Below are 16,395 nucleotides of genomic sequence, written 5' to 3'. Positions count from 1 at the left end.
CATGTGAAAATGAGAGAGAAATTTTTTATTCAGACAGATTTTATCAGAGCACATTTCCTGATAGCCTAGCCCCCCTACCTGGAAGACATGTCCCACTCTACTCTGCACTGATGTAACCTCACCTTGAATATTGTGTGCAGTTTTGATCACCACAATATAAGAAAGAGATTAAGCTATTGGAAAGCGTCCAAAGGAGGGCAAAAAAGATGGTGAAGGGGCCTTGAGGGGAAACCGTATGAGTGGGTGAGGTCCCTTGGTCTGTTCAGCCTGGAGAAGAGGAGACTGAGGGGAGACCTCATTGCAGTTACAACTTCCTCATGAGGGGAAGAGGAGGGGTAGATACTGATCTCTGTGACCAGTGACAGGACCCAAGGGAATGGCCCAAAGTTGTATCAAGGGAGGTTTAGGTTGGATATCAGGAACAGGTTCTTCACCTAGAAGGTGGCTTGTCAGTAGAACAGGCTCCCCAGAGAAGTGGTCACAGGACCAAGCCTGACAGAGTTCAAGTGTTTGGACAATACTCTTGGGCACATGATGTGATTCTTGGGGATGGTCCTGTGCAGGGCTAAGAGTTGGACTTGATGATCCTTGTGGGTCCCTTCCAACTCAGCATATTCTGTGATTCTGTGACATGAGGCTTTTCTTCTAACCAAATTAGGAAGAGGTTTATTCACTTTTCTTACAGACTACCCAAATCTGTATGAATTTCCCCACCTTCACAGCTGTGCTGATGTCACAGTGGAACAGGAGGGGAGATCCCATTTCCCCACCTGTCTGTGGTGGGATGACCTTGGCTGGCTGCAAGAGGCCCACTCAGCTGCTCTCTCACTGCCTCTCCTCAGCAGCACAGCAGAATAAAAAAGATAGAAATGCTCAGGGGTTAAGATAAAGACAGGGAGGTCAATTGGCATGGACAAATCAGACTTGACTTCAAAAAAATCAATTTATTGTCAATAAAAATTGAGTTGGATGGTGAAAAACAAAGATAAAAGCATAAAACACCTTTACATTTTCTTCTTCCCATACTTAACTTCACTCCTCCTTTCCTGGCTCCTCAACCTCCTGAGCAGCACAAAGGGCCAGGGGTGGGGAATGAGAGCTGTAGTCAGTCCAGAACAGCTCCTCTCTGGCACTCCTTCCTCCCCATACTTTCCCCATGCTCCACTTTGGCTGCAGTCCTTTGGGATAAATCTGCTCCAACTACGGAGTGTTTTGAGTTGGAATGAACCCACAAGGATCATCAAATCCAACTCTTAGGTGAAGGCCTTTACAGGTGAACCCATGACCTTGGCATTAGCACCATACTCTAACCAACTGAGCTAATCAGTGTGGATTCTTCCTGTCAGTTCCTGTCAGGAGCCTGCTCCAGTATGGGCTCTCCACAGGCTGCAGTTCCTTCAGGAAATATCCACCTGCACCCCATGGGTCCACCATGGGCTTTAGCATGGAGAACTGCACCACTGTGGTGTCCTCCACAGGCAACAGGGGAATCCCTGCTCTGGCACCTGGTGCACCTCCTCCCCCTACTTCTTCACTGAGCTTGGTGTCACAGGGTTCTTTCTCACACATTTTTCCTCACCCCTCACTGATGTGCAGCATTTACCCTTTCTTAAATATGTTTTCCCAGAGGCACCACCACTCTGACCAATGGGCTCAGATGTGCCCTTGCAGTGAATCAGCTGGAGCCAGCTGGAACTGGCTGATTCCAACCAGGGGCAGCCTCTCCTCACAGAGGTGGCCCTGCAGTCCCCATGGCTAGTGCCTGGACCCCTGTGCCCAGTACAGCTTCTGACTTTGTAGGCACAGGAGCAGGCACTTGCACTAAGACACTGACATGTGGCCATTAGTGGCTGAGGTGTCCTGATTTTAGTTAAAGAGAACAGCATGAAAACTGACAGCATAATAAATAATTTGGAAAGTTGTTAATCCAAAAATTCTAGCATGTTCACTGGTGGAGCACAGCCAGGCTCTTGACAAGATGTGAGGTTTTGGTAAACACAGATAAATTTGGTTATGATCCATAAATGGTTCAATTTTTCCAAATTAAGAGTAAGAATAATGTGGGACAGAAATATGCAGTGTCCTACCCTTCAGTCCCCAGCTGTCTGACAGACACATTATTTAACACTGAGGGGTGTACCCCTCCCTGTACGAGACACACACAACTTAACTGATACTTGGCAATAGAGAGCTTGGGCATTTTAATCAAGAGAAAAACTTAACACTTAAGGCCTAATTGTGCAAACAACCCATCTGTTTTGTACAGTGCAGAACCACAGCCATATTTTTAAGGTTAAATCAACCCCTTAGAAATTAGACAATATATTGCCGCTTTTACCCAACTGTGCTTCAGGCAATGGCACTGTTATACATTATTTCATCTAGTACTAAGAGACATGCGAGTGCATGGAAAGGGCTTCAAAAAATTGAGCAAATTAGTATCACATCTCTTCTTTTAATAGTACTGGAAGTACTGCAGCCCCAAAGGTGTATCTACTCACTGAAAGAAAATGTTTTTTTTATTTATAAATGTGTAAAAGAAGGAATTGAGAAATTCTTCACAGATTTCTCTTAATCTGAATTTTGTTATTATCTGCAGATATTGTACAATAAGTGCTTTCCTTGTAAATAAGATCTTCATGATAAACCCTCTAGCATGAGTGTTTTACTCTTCCTCTAGTTTGTAAAGGGAATCTCTTTGGCATATATCTGGAGGATGTTTAAGCTTTTCATTTTTACCCTTATTGTTCTGGCTACAACAAGATGCTTTTTAAAGGGAAACCCACTTTAAAGATATATAAATTGCGGATGATGACTGAAAATTAGCTCTAGAGAAGAGAATAAACAAGCATAGGTACCAGCACAATAAGTCTTCTGTGAGTCCTGCAGTGCTGTCCAAGAAAATTATGATATTTAATTTTTGGTATAAGTTTTGCAATAGGCTCTTTCATTTGGCTAGCCATGTGTCCACTTATGCAAAATCCAAAGTCCAAACCTATGCACTCTTTCTTGAGGAACTGGCTATCATCTAGACACGTCAGTCTATTTATTCAGCCATTACCTTTTGTAGCCACTTGAGTTACAAAGAGCATTATGAAAGTGAAGAAAATTCAAGATGTACCAGTAAATTTAGATATTCATTCATGACAGATGGATGAAACAAGTAGTCAGATTAAACTACTCTGCAGTATCTGAAGTAATTGCTAATATCTGAAGTAAACAATGACATTCCTGAATGAAAACTGTGCTAGATATAATACTTGAGAAATAAGATTTTAACTTGCCTTTTTTTTTTTTTTTGATCAGCATAGCAATAAAGCAACTTAATTCACTGTGGTCATACTTCAAACTTAGCTGAGATCATCAAGTGAAATTCAAACACAGATCAGGAATGAAAAAATAAATTCTAACACAACAAGCTGAAAGGGAACAATGATTAGTCAGAAAAAAATGCATTTAGACAATCACAATAGCAATGATATTTTATTGTAATTTACTTAAAAGAGTAAGACCTCAGCCTGAGCAATCATATTATCTTGTTAGATGTGCATCTGAAGTATTTACTATTTGATCTCTGTGGACAGAAAACATCTGACTAATACACATAATTTTTAAGCCAGTTAAGCCTGGAAACACAGCCAGAGTTGGGAATCACATGTGCTATGTCCCTCACAGACAGGTATATGGAGACAATCTTTGCTGTATACTGTGTGTGCTTATGAAAAGATGCAACCCATAAATGAGACAGATGAATGAGGGGCATGTGAAAGAAAAGATGTCAGGATTAAATATAATTATCAAACATGCATAGCACCTATTGGCCAGGTTATTGTGTCCATTTTACCAGAAGGGGTGTAATTCCATTCACAGTTCACCAGTATAAGACATTTAGTTTCCTTTTTTAGCTTTGCTACAAGTCAAGGTTTCAAATACTGCTCATCTCCCAGCTGAGAAAGTAACTAGGCTTTCTAAAGAAATTTTCTGAGAGCTGTTCAGGTTGTCTCTTGAAGCAAGGGTTTTGCTCTACGACTTTGTTAGACACTTTCATTCAGAGCTATGACAGTGGTGAATTATTCCTCTTATTGAGGAAATTAATTCAAAGCAACAGAGTGTCATGCACAAAGTATGAAATAGATCTTATTTCTGTGTTAAAACTGTAACAGGAAACACTGATTAAAGGTTGTCATTTAGTGCTTGTAAAATAAATTGAAAAATCTCCTATCCTCCCAGGTTATACACAAGAAACTTGATATTGTGCATAATGTTCTGTGAGTATGAAAATAAGCTGAGAACTGGATCTTTACAACTTCACAACCATTCTTTTTGCATGTCCAAGTGAGACAGGAATCAATTTTTGAAAGTTTGCCCAAGGTATCCGTTGCTGGTTTTCATTTTCAAACCAAGTTAAACACCTTTTTATTCTAACACTTGGAGTTGAGATTGACATAGCCCTTCCTTGAATGCTGTTGAGTGATCACTATCTTCAATGTATAATCTTTGGAAATATGTCACTTTCTTAAACTAAATGAACCTTATTCATCCCTTGAGTAATTACTTTATCTGTAACAAAGAACAAGGATGGAATTGGTGCACCTGAATGCAAGAGGAACTGACAGCCCTGGCATGATACCAAGTTCTGTGGAGCTGCCTCTGTATCCCGTTTACCTGACTGTATTCTCAAATTCTGCCCTACTCTGAAAACTCATTTTTTTTGAAGTGTAAGAATCACTTCCTGGTCTGGGAAGGACACCATGGGTTCAAGGATACCACGCTGACCGTGCTTAGTTAGTAACACTGGATGGTAGGTCCTCCAAATTTCATCCAGCTTGCTGCTTTGCTCTTGGACACCACTGGTGGTATCCTGAAATATCACCACCAGATCCTGAAAATAACTGCTGCCCTCTTAATATCTCCATGGAAAGCCCTGAGCACCAGCAGGCTTTGCATAGATACAGTTCTTTCTGAAGATGCAACTTCATAAATCACCTAAGCCCCAGCAAGTCCATGATACCACCAAAGAGATGAGCCCTGCATTTTTCTCTGGTCATAAGTTCCCAAGCCCTCCCTCATGCTTGACGGGTTGCATGATCTGGCTTATCATCTCCCTGATTTAGCTCAAAACTAATCTTTGCAGGGAGAGAGAAAAGGTGGGAAAAGATGCAGAAACAATCTATTTAGATGCACGGAGAAACCACCTGTTTTGGCAGAATTACTGTCTTGGGTCTTAAGCAAAGACACCTATAAAATGGTGTCCAGCGAGAGGCCATTACAGAAACAGTGCTAATGGCTGGTTCTCCAGAGCTCCTTGAAAAAGCTCAGTTTTGCCTCCTTTTTCTGCTGGAAAGATTTGCCATGCATAGTGGACTGTACAAATCTTTGCAACGTGATTTGTTCTTTTAATGTGATTTGATCAACATTAAAGTCATTAAGAGGATGACCATAAATTGCTCTCATTAACTTGTCATAGCAAAGATGAGTGCAGCTCACATGTCTTAGGACTGTAATTTCAGGTTGTCTCTCTGTAGATTGAGGGAGCAATTCCTCTGCTGCTTTATATTCTTTTTTATTTTTCCCAGCTACAAAGTTTAGATATTTTCTTATCTTTATTTTCTTTCTATCTATCTGTCTATCTGTCTATCTGTCTATCTATCTATCTATCCACCATCATCTGTCTAATTTTGTTGGAGGGGAAAATAATGTAAATTTTTGAGGATAACAGGCAGGAAAATAGTCTGCTTGCATTGTCCTTGCTATTGCTCTGTAACTCCATGTCCTATAGTGGCTTTGGCAGCTACCTGCAAAGTCATCTGTGCTCTTTAAGTCCTCCCCCAGTGAACACACACCTTCAAGATTCCATTTTTACAATTGCTTTGCAAAACCAAAGACTGTTTTAACCTACAGCAAACATTTTACTAATGTCATTCATGACATCATAACCAGCTGAAGTTTTTCTCCTGAACATTACAGATGTTCACAAGAGATTCAGCACTGAAATTATTGAGTTAATTTCTACAGTGTCTTAGGATACATACACTGCACAAACAACCTTCTGAAAATCATCACCAGCATAATGAGAAAATTTGGTCAATTGAAAAAGGGACTCTCTTGTAGGCCAAAAGCAGAGCTGTGATAGAGACTTCCTCAACATCCTGACACTGAATTTCAGAGAAAACATTTGTATTCAGGTGTTGACCTGCAGACAGGAACACAAATATTTTACAGCTGAGATCAATAAGGAGTTTACTACTATACATGTGTCTACATTGAACAATTATTACATAAAAACCAGAAATAGCGCAGAGAACAGTATAGGGCCCTCTTGGTCCTACAGTAGGAGAGCAGGAGGTCACAGACAATCTAGTTCTCATCAGGTGTCTGCAAGTGCTGCACCCCCCCATCAGTCATTTTGAGTTGAGGTTCTGGGAATGCAGGTGTTTGTACAGGGCTACTCTTGAGGGGCTGCAGTTCTTTATTGAGCCTAGACCTTATCCTCTGACTTCTAGCTTCTTCATACTGAATCTTCTCTGTGGCACTTAAAGATCTGTGCACTTTCCTTCACTGTTGATAGAAAATGTGATTTTTTTTTTCTTTACCTACACGGGGCTGTACTGACAACATGCAGAGAAAGAGGTTTCATCTTTAGTAAGTCTTGAGTTTATTCACACAGAACTTGTTGGATTATGTTTTGCTTCCAGAAGTCATTAAAAGCTGGCAGCTGTTCCTTACTGTCCTGTTCTGCAAATCCTCTCTGAATTTTGAGAATTTCGCCATCAAAACATGATAAAAAGAGCTTAACTGAGAATTTTAAATTTTTAAAGTATAGTAACTTACTAGTTAGAAGGAATCAGCTTTCTCTCCATACGAGCTGCTATTGTCTTGACAGCAAATCTGCTTCCAGATTTACATTTGTACCCCGCTGTGTTCTCCTATCCCCTCTCCAAAAGTTTATCATCTCCTCTGGATGCACAGCAGCTCTCCAAACAAATTTTAAGTTTCCTGGCCCAAAACAAAATTTCCTTAAAAAGAAATATTAGAAAGTGACCACTTAGTCTACATTATTCCACAAATGCAGCTGTGGAAAGAGTCACATGAAAAATTGGGTTATCAGAACTAAGAAGGAGTGAGGATAAGTGACAGAAATGGTGTAGGTAACTTTTTTCCAATAGTGCTATTAGTACATGGATAGGGAAATAAACATACCTACTTCCTAATACTTGCCTGTGTAAGCCAGCTCATAATGCATGTGTGGCCATGAAGTCTGCAACATGGATTTAAGTTTGTAACAAAGATAGTCTGTTCTTGATTTTGTAAGTAATAAGTACTAAGCAATAACTACCTAATTAAAAATGTCATGAGGAGGAGGGAAACAAGGAAGAGGGAAATGCGTTATAAAATCTGAAGTGTTGAGTAACATTTTAATAATCAGTGAATATTGCATGTCTTTTTCTTAATGGACCAGGAGGAACTTATATATAGATTTCATTAACATGCTGTAAAACTTGGCATATTCTAAAACATTGTTTACAGAGAAAAAGCAGCCTTAATATCTCTCCCAATCTGTCACTAGCAAAGATCTTGCTTGGGGAGCTTTGCTGTCTATCTAACCAACAACATTCATGACTGCCTCACATTTGAATAATTTGACACATTCTTTGTGAGACAAAAACTGCACATTTGTAAGTGAAAATAAGAAAAATATGTTTGTTAACAATTTTCATAAACCCCGATTTCAGATCAGACAGTGCAATTTATAATATATCATAAGAAGAAAACACAGATTGAAGGGTAAATTAGCAAAAAGCAGAAACATGAGAAAATAAAATCTTACCAGCCATTTGTATTTACTTTAACTATGTCAAACCTTCCATCAAGATACTAATAAGCATGCAGGTCATTAAACAGCTTAATTGAATTTGAGTGACATCTGCTTTTGAACAATTAGATGGCACAGCATATTTTCATAATGAAAGAATTTCCTTAATTTTCCTCTTCTCTCACTGAAGGTTTATTAAGTAGTTCAGCCATTAAAGTCCTTATTTATTAGCGAAGCCCAGATGGCCAACTACTATAAGTGTAAAGAATAGCTGAGCCATGTCAGACCTTAATTAAGAGATTGCAAATTAGAGGAACATCACTCAAAGCATAGGGACTAAAATTACACTTTTCTACTATTATAATTCCATAATGGTTTGTGGAAAGAAAAAAACCCCACACCCTAAATATGACTCAGTCAGAATGTAACCACTAGATAAGGAAAATGTGTGATATCCCCGGTGTTATCCCTTTGCTAAAGCTCTGTCGCTGCTTCTGTTGAAATTGCAACCCCTGAATAGTCTTTCCTATGTGTATTTGCAAGGTGCTATCACTCCTGTGCTTTGCATGACCTCGATGGGAACTGGGAGTACTCAGAAGCTGAAAAATTAGGTGAGAAGTTTGTCAAACATATTTAGTTACAAAGCTATCGTGTTTTCTCACTCTGAAAGGAAATGAGCGTGTAAATAACCACACAATTTTTTTTCTAAATGTAATTAGTAGATAGGGATTGCAACACAGGGTGAGGCAGATGTCTTTCTTCTCTGATTCAACTGGTCTATTTAACATGTGCCAGCTCCTTTGGGACTGTTTTCTTGGGTGAACATAAAAGTAGAGACCCACAGCCCTCCCACAACCTGTCTTAGCACTTTTTCTGTCCCAAAATACCTTCTTTTCAGTGGACGGAGAAAGGAGTTGTGATTTAGACTATAATGGATTTTCATTTTCTGATGATCCACAGGTACTACTCAGGCCAGTTTTCTGCCTGCTTTGCACAAAGCTGGCGGAAAAGACCTCAAAACATCAAATGTATTAACAAAGTATCATGACAAATTTGAGCCCTCCATAGATTTATGGTTCCCATGAGATGTGCTTTACAACAGCCTGATTTTTCTGTAGCTCAACTTCTGTTTTCATTGCTTGTTTCTCAGCTGAGCACTCAGGAAAAACAATCCCAGCTAAAATAACAAAAGCCAGTTTTGTTTTATTTTAAATTTCCCCAGTAAGTTCATGTCACAGAACCACAAGAAGAGTTTTCTTAACAAAACATAATTCCACACCAAGATGGGAAATATTGCAACCCAGACCTTCAATTCTGCTATTTAAAAAAACTACAGACACTAATTAAATCCACTGCCCAGGCCACTGATCAAACACTGAAAATCAATTTAAGCTTAATGTTGCACATAAGTCTTCCTATTGTAAAGGCTGTGAAAAATCCATAACACATTTCACTTTTCCTTTCAACATTTAGAGATTTTCTGGATGCTGCCATCAACAAAGCATCTAGAAGACAACAACTTTTAGTTGAATGCAGTCATGGCAAAACCCACCCGTCCTTTTATACCCAGCACTGGGTCCTTACTCTATGCAGTGCCACAGGGAATTATTTCTTAGGCAATGCATGAGAGGTAATGTCATTGTGAAGTTCATCCTATTGCTTTTGTTTTAATTTTTTTCAGGTCCAAAGGCCAGAAGCAATGAAGACTGCCTTGCTGACAAGGTTTGTGTTACTCTACTGCAACCCCACCACCTCACTGCAGGAGACACAAAATCAATTTGGCCGTGATTTTAGGCCATCAGTTGAATCTCTCAATATTTTGCTCTTGTGAATTGAAAAAGCTGCTGGTCACACAGCCTTTCTAGCATGAAATGGGAGGTGATAGTCACACTGGATGCATTAAGGATGAGAAAAACAAACAGATCGAGGACAAAATGGCTGGTGAACTGGTAAATGATGCAGTCAATGCTCTGCTGATGCTGCTGAAGTCAATAGGCGTGTGAGCAGGATTTCACCCAAAGCTTTCCTGTGCTTAATTCCTGATGGGATCTACACCTACAGTTAATTGCTTAGCAGTTCCTACTTCAAGGCTATTCCTGACTAATTAGAAATATGAACTCTCTGGCACGGCATATGCCTAAAACACTAAGCCACTTCAAAGGACATTATTCATCAGCGCTGTTTCTTATACTCTTCCTCAGCTTTTGTCAGATGAGAGACACTTTCCTAATATCCAGTCTAAACTTCCTCATTCCATTTCCTCATGTCCTATTGCTGGTTCCCAGAGAGAGATTAGCAGCTCCCTCTCCACTGCCCCCTTGAGGAAGTTGTAGACTGCAAGGAGGCACCCCTCAGCCTTCTGCAAGCTGAAGAAAGTGACCTCAGTTGCACCTCGTCAGTCAGCATATTTCATTATAGTTTACCACTGGGTTTATAATGCAAAATAAGATAATATTATTAATGAGATTTTACTGCCTTTTTTTTTTACAGCATTATAATGTATTTATTCTACAGTCAATAAACTAAATGGCCATCCATCTATTCGATCTCATTTTAAAAGCCTTGCTTTGTATTATAACGTGTTTGGCTTCTTGTATCAATAACTACCCTCACTATTTTGTCTTTGCTAAAGGGATATCTTTGAAAGATCAGCCCTGGAAGCGATGTGTGTGTTTATATATTTGTGCACTGTCCTCAGCTGTGGGCCAGTGTGTCATTTGAAAGAAATTGTAGCAGCATTATCAATCTCAGTTAGGTTATGCCCTTTATTGTGACTGACAAATTAGACTCCAGAGTATGATGTGCAACCCAACAAAACAGTACCAACAACACCAAAAAGTAACTGCAGGTTTTAAAATATTTCATGAATGAAAAAAGGAAAAAGATATAAAGGAAAGTACATTGAGAACCTCATGTTACTCATTCTGCCAGGTTAACTACTCATATTCCAGGAATAATTTGGTAATGACTGTACTTCCTTGGAAAGCAAAGCAAATGTTAGATGTCAGCAGTGGCAGGTGGAGACCTTAAGTGCTTTGCATCCTGCACCCTGCCTAGTAGCCAGTTCTCATGGAAATGAGAATGTACATGTATCCTGTGTATTGGGTCTGGCTGAGACAGAGGTAATTTCCCCTCCAGCATCCCACATAGTGCTGTGCTTTGTATTGGGAGCTAGAAAGGTGTTGATAACACCCCAGTGTTCTGGCTACTGCTGAGCAGTGCTGGCACAACACCAGTGTTCTCTCTCCAACACTCCTCTGATCCAACAGTAGGTTGGAGGTGGGCAAAGTCTTGAGAGGGGACATAATCAGAACAACTGACCCAAACTGACCAAAGGGATATTTCTTACCATATGACATCTGCTCAGATATAAAAGCTGAGAGAGAGGAGGAGAAAGGGAGAGTATTCATTACTTCAGTATTTGCCTTCCAGAGCAACCACTATGAGTGCTGAAACCTTGCTTCCCAGGAAGAGGCTGGACATTGCCTGCTGATGGGAAATAGAGAATAAAATCTTTTGATTTTTCTTTTGATTTTTCCTTTGCTTGCACATGTGCAGCCTTCACTTTCGCTTTAGTAAATTGCTTTTATCTTGATCCACAAGGTTTTTATCTGTATTATTTTCTCCCTCCCCATCCTGCTGAGGCTGGAATGAGAGAGAGGTTTAGTGGACCTGTTATTTTATCACTTATTTTTCTTCCAATAGTCAATTTTCTTCTGACAACTTCTCCATAAATGTGTATGTTTTACCAGTTGAAAGAGTGAGGATTTCTCAAGGTAAAGAAAATCATACTCTCAGAACCAAAAGAAACACATTAGTGGAAGAAAAAACAATGGACTCTTCGGTAGATGCTATAGAGCAAGGTTAATAGCTTGTTCTGTGACTCTAGGCCTGCAAAATACATAAGATGACAATATACTGTAATGTATTAGTTTCTACCTAAGGTCAACATATAAACTTCTTTGTTCAGTTTTAAAATCCAAGTGTCTCATTCCTGCTCACTCTGCCCTAGAAGGGGACCATTTTGATTCTGGGATGAGCAGGCTTTCATGCCACACAGCTGGACCTCCTCATTTATAACAGGCTTCTGGCCGTTTAGGATTTCACTCAGGTGTTATTTGAAGCTAACACCAAAACTTCCCTAGATATTAACAGAGTATGTTCAAGATTATAGTCTTCTCATTTATTTTTGTAATTCCAGGAAGGCTTCTGATATGAGAGATTAAGCTTGGATAAGGAATACAATTGAACTAGAATAGTTTTAGGTAAATGGTTGGCTATTACCTTATAAATTCTTTCTTGGCCACCACAGACCACCTGCTGAGGACTTCAATTTAGCTGTGGGCTATTTGCAGTGTAATTAATGCATGCAGGAGGAGAAATGGATTTTTAATACTCTGTCTGTTAACATCATCAGCAGTCCAAGATTAGATGGACCCCAAAAAGATGTAGAAATATTTTGTGGTCTAAGGGACAGATAGAACTAGAATGCCATATTCTGACTGGCAGACCTCTGGAAATATTTCCTCTCACCTACTGGTCTGAATCTGCCTCAGCATCTTTGGCTGAGCACTAAAATACCTTTATAAATTTACTGGATAACTACATAAAAGTTCATTACTATAGATATTTTTTAAAAAAAATCCATTCTAATTTTTCTTGTAATTTCATACTTCTAATCTTAGGACTAGGGGAAGAGGGCAACTTTAAGCAATGTTCACATTATATTTATTATTTGTATTGCTGTTGTACCCAGGGGTCTCAATCAGTATGGATATTCCTAAATAGCAGTTAAGAAAATGTAAGCAGAAAATATTATCTGAACCACTTTTCATCTTTTGTAAACCCACTAATTTACTTCTTAGGACAGACCTCTCACAGAGGATTGATAATCAGTTAAACTACTTCATGTATTTTCTTGTAAACATGTGACGTATTACAATTCATGGGAATGAACCCTAAAGCCCTGATCCTGCAGGAAAGTGGGGTTGTAAGGGCTTTGGGCTATTTTTTAATGAAAAGATTGCTCTCTATATATGCTAATCTTACACTGTTCTCAAAGCATTTGAGAACTGACCCAGCATCTGCAATTCTTGTAGCATTTGCATTCTGACACTATTACGCTAAGTGATGATTATGAAACAGATGCTTCTTTTATCTTCTTTTTGTTGAAAGACTGTATAAGACCTCCAATCATAGGAGGGTATAAGAAGTTTGTTTGTTTATTTCTTGGGAAATATTTCCTCAATGAGCTGTTTCTATTGTGTTTCTTAAAGAGTCTAATTATATTTGCAAATGAATTTACAACCTAGATGTCTGAGTATGATTCACAAATTACATGCTCTAAACATAGTAAATACTGTATAAATGCATCAGCAAGTGCAATTTACCACTGCAATCCAATTAAACAGGCTGATTACCCCTTTGACACTTAAAGAACAGGATTGGTCCTCTATGGCTTGCAGCAATACCTCATCTTTTGCAGGGGAGGGAGCTATTCCCTACATATTTTAGGATGCGGATCCGTAAATTCAGTGTGCTAAGGAAAAATATGCAGCAAGTGCAGCTATGCTGGATAGGTTAGTGGTGTCTGTGAAACATACATTGTTTTGTCCTATCTCCATGATAAAAACAGACAAATGAGATGATAAGAACAGGAGAAATGGTCTCCCCTGAAGACCTTCAGCCTAACATCATGTTCCAGCCACTTGCTTTGCCACCATGTCCTCACCTCATCTAGGGACAAAGGAATATTTAGCTGAGCATTCAGGTCTGTTTATAGGTAAATGTGTCCGCACACATTTGGTGACATTAATGCCAAACTCTTTTTCTGCCTATATAAACAAAATATAATGTGTAAACCCACGTATAATTCTTCAACCAAATCTTGGCTATTTGTTGGCATCTGGCAAAAGATTTCCATCCCAGCTTTGTGCCCTCTTAGCTGATGTGGCCCCACAGGGAAGCTGCACTAAGGGCCCTTAAACAATGAGCTGGAAAGTCACAAAGTGCTGAAGGAGCAGCTGTTTGTGAATTGATAATGTCTTTATCTGTAGTATCAGTAGCATGCAGCTCTTTGGGCAAATGACAGGTGTTTCTTACAGGGTAGACACCAAGTGCCTTCTGTGAAAGTCAGAAGGTGGGCACCACTGGTTGTGCTCTGTGGGTACATCAGTTTGTTCAGCTCTGTAGTACCTGGGCGAGCAAAATCTGAGTAAAACTGGTTTCCTCTTTTATCCATATGTCGTATGGATAGCATTTAAATAGTATTTAAACTAGTATTTAAAATCAGAGAAGTATGCATTTAAAAAAAAAAAAGGAAATATTAATAGTGACAGCTGGAATTATCTCTGCATCTGTTCATTTAGTTCCCAATTCAAATTTCCATGCAGGTCCTATTTATGCTGCATAACAGTTAACACCACAAATTGATGTGATTTCAACACAGTTTAAACCACACAGAAGAAACCTATACAGAAACATATTCACTACATTAACAAGCAACATCAGTCAATCGCTTGCACTGTAAATTGAAAATCACAATAGGATAGATTGTATCAGCTAAACGCTTTCTGAAAAGCCCTGAACACCTTCTGAGTGGGAGGCAGAGGAATGGAAAATAACTTCTTGGTGTTTGTAGCAAACCCCCACCCTTCCCTTCCCAAGATTGTGTTCATTAGTATAACATGAACATGGGGAACTGACTATTCCCTCACACCTGCTTCTTTGTACAAAAGGTCAAGCAAAAAATCAAACGTGACTCAAGTTTATAGAACCACTGCAATTTCAAATTAGGGAGACACTGTTGAAACTAGCAGGGCTGAAATGTAACTTCCTCTGTTCTCATTTTTGCCCTGTAATGTTAAAACAATTTTACATTTTTTTAAAATTAATCTCCTTTTATTTTCTCTTTAGTTTCCAAAGGCAACATGTGAGTGCCAGAACCCACTAGTTTATCTCAGCCAGCCAACTTGAACACTAACTGGAGAAAAAGAATTGTAATAAAGAACAGATTCACTTTCATACAGACTGATGGTTGTCATGGAACATGCAGAAAGAACAAGTTCTACAGTGATTGTCATAATTTTGAATAGCATTGTCCTCGTCTCTGCCCTTTTTCTCTCTTGGGCAATTGTACTTACAGATGCTAATGGACTTTTTATTTCTGTGCAAATTCTCCACCTGCAAAACCAGCGACAAACATCAGTATAAATCCTCTTTAAAGCTCAGTTTGCATCTATATTGAACACGTTGTTGAAGAAAAACATGAAAATTGTGCTCATTTTTACACAGAGAGGTTCTTCAGGCTACAGAAATAGCAAGCCCTTACTTCTGCATTGGAACCTAATGTCGTTCACCACCTAATACTATTTATTACTTATATACAAATAATTTTCATATAGCCTTACATTTTAAGGCCACTACTGAGAAAAAGAAAAAAAGTGTTATATTCTTAAAGACAGATGCAGGATCAATATTTGCATTTTAAATGTGATATTTATGTACCATTCTTGGTAGAGTATTTTTCTGCAAGTATTGCTGTAATTCACTCAGTTTCATGATAAAGATACTTTAACAAACTCCTGTGCATTTCATTTTTGTATTGTAGTCTTTATTGTCTCAGAAAAGAGCTTTGGGAGCTTCAAAGCCATCTAATACATATGCCTGGATCCTTTTCGTTTGATATTGGGATGAGGGTCTATTTGTTCCCTCCTGTCAGTTGAAGCAATAACAGCAATAGGATAAATAATCACTGCATATGTCAGGTTTGGGGTTCCACAGGATTGATTAATAACTAAATATCATTGCAAAACACTATCCTTTTTTCTCAATTTTAACAACTTGACTCTGGTTTCACTCATGGTTATATGCCTGAACAAAACCAGGAAAAAAACCCTGGAGGTAATGAAACCTAAAATCAACAACAAACAAGCATCAGATCAAATGTCTGATCAGCCAAATCCTTTTCTTTTTTGCATGTGTATTTTTCTGGCTCTGGGAAATGCCTGTTTAGAGTAAAAGGGTACTGGACTGAGTTCAAGCTATAAACAAATACCTGAACGTTTGAATGCACTTTCAGAAGAACACCAGGAGCTCAGCAGACCTCCATCACTCCCAGGGTTTCAGGTCTGCCAGGATGGCAGCTCCCCATTTTGGAGTGCAGCTGTCAAAGTACCTCATATACTCCATCCCAAATAATTTCCCTTTTCCATCCACAGTGAGATTTATGTCGCCAGTAGGCTCAAGAAGGGTTTCCTCCTCCAAGGGGATGGATGGGCAGCAAGCTGCTCAGCTACTGCTCAATCACCAGCAGGTTTCTAGAGCACAGGTTTTCACCTAGATGCTTAGAATCACTCCTCAGTGAGCAGGTAATCTAACATGCAGAAATGCCCTGGGGAGCAGAGATGGGGGCCATGTTCACTTGCTTCCCAGGAAGGTCCTCGCCCTAGGATGCAAGGTAGGCAGGAGATAGGTGTCTGAATGACTCCAAACAGGGAACCGAAGGCAGCTTGCTATTTCTCAATGGACAGTACTAGTCACTAACTTGTTATTCAAGAGATGAGTGTCTAAGCCCTCATTTC

The 16,395-nt window shown here is 39.3% G+C and overlaps 1 protein-coding gene across 1 annotated transcript in view; it reads left to right on the top strand.

Moving 5' to 3' along the window:
* Nucleotides 1-15,023, top strand: part of POT1 (protection of telomeres 1) — an 80,935-nt gene extending 65,912 nt beyond the window's left edge. The window contains exons 24-25 of the mRNA XM_018067979.2: nucleotides 9,495-9,535; nucleotides 14,729-15,023. Coding sequence (XP_017923468.1) covers nucleotides 9,495-9,535; nucleotides 14,729-14,788 — 101 coding nt within the window. The 3' untranslated portion in view covers nucleotides 14,789-15,023. The remainder of the gene's footprint in view (nucleotides 1-9,494; nucleotides 9,536-14,728) is intronic.
* The last annotated feature ends 1,372 nt before the right edge of the window (nucleotides 15,024-16,395 follow it).

Source organism: Manacus vitellinus, unplaced genomic scaffold, assembly GCF_001715985.3.
Source record: "Manacus vitellinus isolate BGI_N305 unplaced genomic scaffold, ASM171598v3 scaffold_13_pilon, whole genome shotgun sequence".
NCBI lineage: Eukaryota > Metazoa > Chordata > Aves > Passeriformes > Pipridae > Manacus > Manacus vitellinus.
The sequence above is the reverse complement of the archived record's forward strand: the minus strand, read 5'-3'. Positions and strand labels throughout refer to the sequence as shown.